This window comes from Propithecus coquereli, unplaced genomic scaffold, assembly GCF_000956105.1.
Source record: "Propithecus coquereli isolate 6110/MARCELLA unplaced genomic scaffold, Pcoq_1.0 Scaffold232, whole genome shotgun sequence".
Lineage (NCBI taxonomy): Eukaryota > Metazoa > Chordata > Mammalia > Primates > Indriidae > Propithecus > Propithecus coquereli.
Window position 1 is genome coordinate 1,151,806 of NW_012147864.1, and position 2,202 is coordinate 1,154,007.

The following is a 2,202-nucleotide window of genomic DNA, read 5'->3' on the forward strand; positions in this document are numbered from 1 at the left end:
AGCTCAAACGATCTGCCTGCCTCGGCCTCCCAGAGTGCTAGGATAACAGGCGTGAGTCACCACGCTCGGCCATGATCATAAACATTTTAGAAACTTAGGCTTCTAAGTAAAGAAAACCAAATTTAGGGGTAAAAATTTCATAGTTGGTGGAAGGACTCAAAAGATTGTTTTTCTCTGCATAAAAATTACTGAAAATTAGACAGTTATGGGAAATAGACCAAAAAAATAATGCCATTTCACATTCTGGAGCAGCGGGTGGAGGTGCAGTGGCTACTGAATTACGGATACTTGAGAGCTGCAGCCAGTCCTCACCCAGAGAAAGTCTGTGTCCGTCGCTGCTGGGGTAGCAGGCGACACCAACATCTTCGCGATGGCTGCAGTCGTGCCTTCCCCACTGCTTCCTGGAACACTGAAGGAAACTGGTTTCCTTTCCTGAGCAGCTGACGTCATCCAACCATATGGGACCTGCGCTTTCCTGAAAGTGGTTTGCAGAGGCTTGTTTCCCATATCTGTGGCAATAAAATAAACACTGCACATAGACTGCTGTCGCTTGCTTCAAGGAACCACCGCACATAAACAACCTAATTAAGTGCCATGACTTCAGAGGGTAAGTATTTGTTCTTTTCCTACCTTGGGGACAAAGTTCTAGGAGCTATATTTGCTCCATCACACATGTTGGTCATCTTAACAATTTTTTATTATTTCAGCGGGTAACTAATGAATAACTAATCCTCTTTCCCCATCCATTCTTGTGTTTTGTCTACAATTTAACCCGCCAATCAAAGAGAATGCAGACAGAGAAAAACTTCAAATTCCTGACCACAGAAGTCACGCTGTGGACCAGAAAGTGAGAACACTGAGCTCGTGTTGGCCTCTGATGAGCCATCTGAGCTCATCTGATTCCATCAGCTTCTCCAGGCCTGTTTGCTAACCTCTTCTCCAACCGGAAAACTGTGTGGTTTAGTTCAGTGATTATTCAAGCACTGTTCCTAATCCAGGATGAAATTTGGATTTTGGCCCATTAAAATCAGAATGACAATGTTCTTAGCTTTTCATAAGATTATATGAACTCAACTTTTTATAAATTATATTTGTGTTCTAGCTGACTTTATTTGTAACATTGCACTATCGAAAAACTAAATATGTTATAACAAATATATACGTTGCAGAAATAGGAAAGATCTACAAAATAAAATTGGTAATTAAGTTAGCCTACACCCTTTCAGTCCCCCCCCAATTTTGTTTTCTTTTGTTCCATAAAATCCAAACCTCCAGAAATCACTGAGCTTAAGGATCTTTAAGGTGCCTTTCGGTTCGAACAGTCTATGAAATCCAACTCTTACTCATAAATTTTATGTCCATCATCTCCCTCACTTCATGTTCTTACTATTTCTGTGCTAAGAATATAAAGAGATCTTTCTATCTGGCATGAGTTTTCTTAATTTTTTTCTATACAAGTATTTATTTATTTAGCAAGATGAACATTTTACTAAATTAAAACAATGAAACATTTAATAGACCATTCTAAGGCTTTTTTCCTATTTGCTGACTAATTAAGCCTTAACTAGAAGAGTAATTCACCTAAATCCCACATTGCTATCATTTTGCACCATTTTTACATGAAATGCCCCAATCTGATTATCATCTGTCCTTATCCCAATCACATAACATACAACAGGAAGTCATTTTACTTTGGGATTGCATTTGTACAAAGAAACCTAAAGTTTACCCTTTTTCTCATGTCCCAAAAAATTATTTTTCAAAAATTCCTCTCTAAACTAAATGTAGCACATGCTTTTACTACACTCCAAAACAATCCGCTTAAAACTTTTAACACACATTATTGAGAACATTTTTAGAACCAGTAAGTTTGTATACTCCTGTGTATGTAAGAAAAACTGAATTTGTGAAACTAAATAAAATACAGAGAAAATCAATGTCATTCGTTTTCACTGATAAGGAAAAAATGTGAATATAAATAGTAAACAATAGGATTTATGACTCTCTAAATCTATGAAATTGAGGTATAGTTAATAGTCTAATAGAGATTTACTTAAACAAAATGACATATTAAGTAATTCTCATTAATTGTCAATACACCTTACCCAATAACTACTCTGCTGGTCAAGAAAATTCAAGACATGGGACAATTATATGCATTTACATCTTCATGATGGCATTATTGTAACAAGAAAAATTAAA

At 36.4% G+C, this 2,202-nt stretch overlaps 1 protein-coding gene across 1 annotated transcript in view; it reads right to left on the minus strand.

Moving 5' to 3' along the window:
* The window catches only part of PRSS12 (protease, serine, 12 (neurotrypsin, motopsin)), a 104,437-nt gene that overhangs the window by 59,539 nt on the left and 42,696 nt on the right, over positions 1-2,202 (minus strand). Inside the window, 1 exon segment of the mRNA XM_012645376.1 lies at positions 283-509. Within this exon segment, the coding sequence (XP_012500830.1) occupies positions 283-509 (227 nt within the window).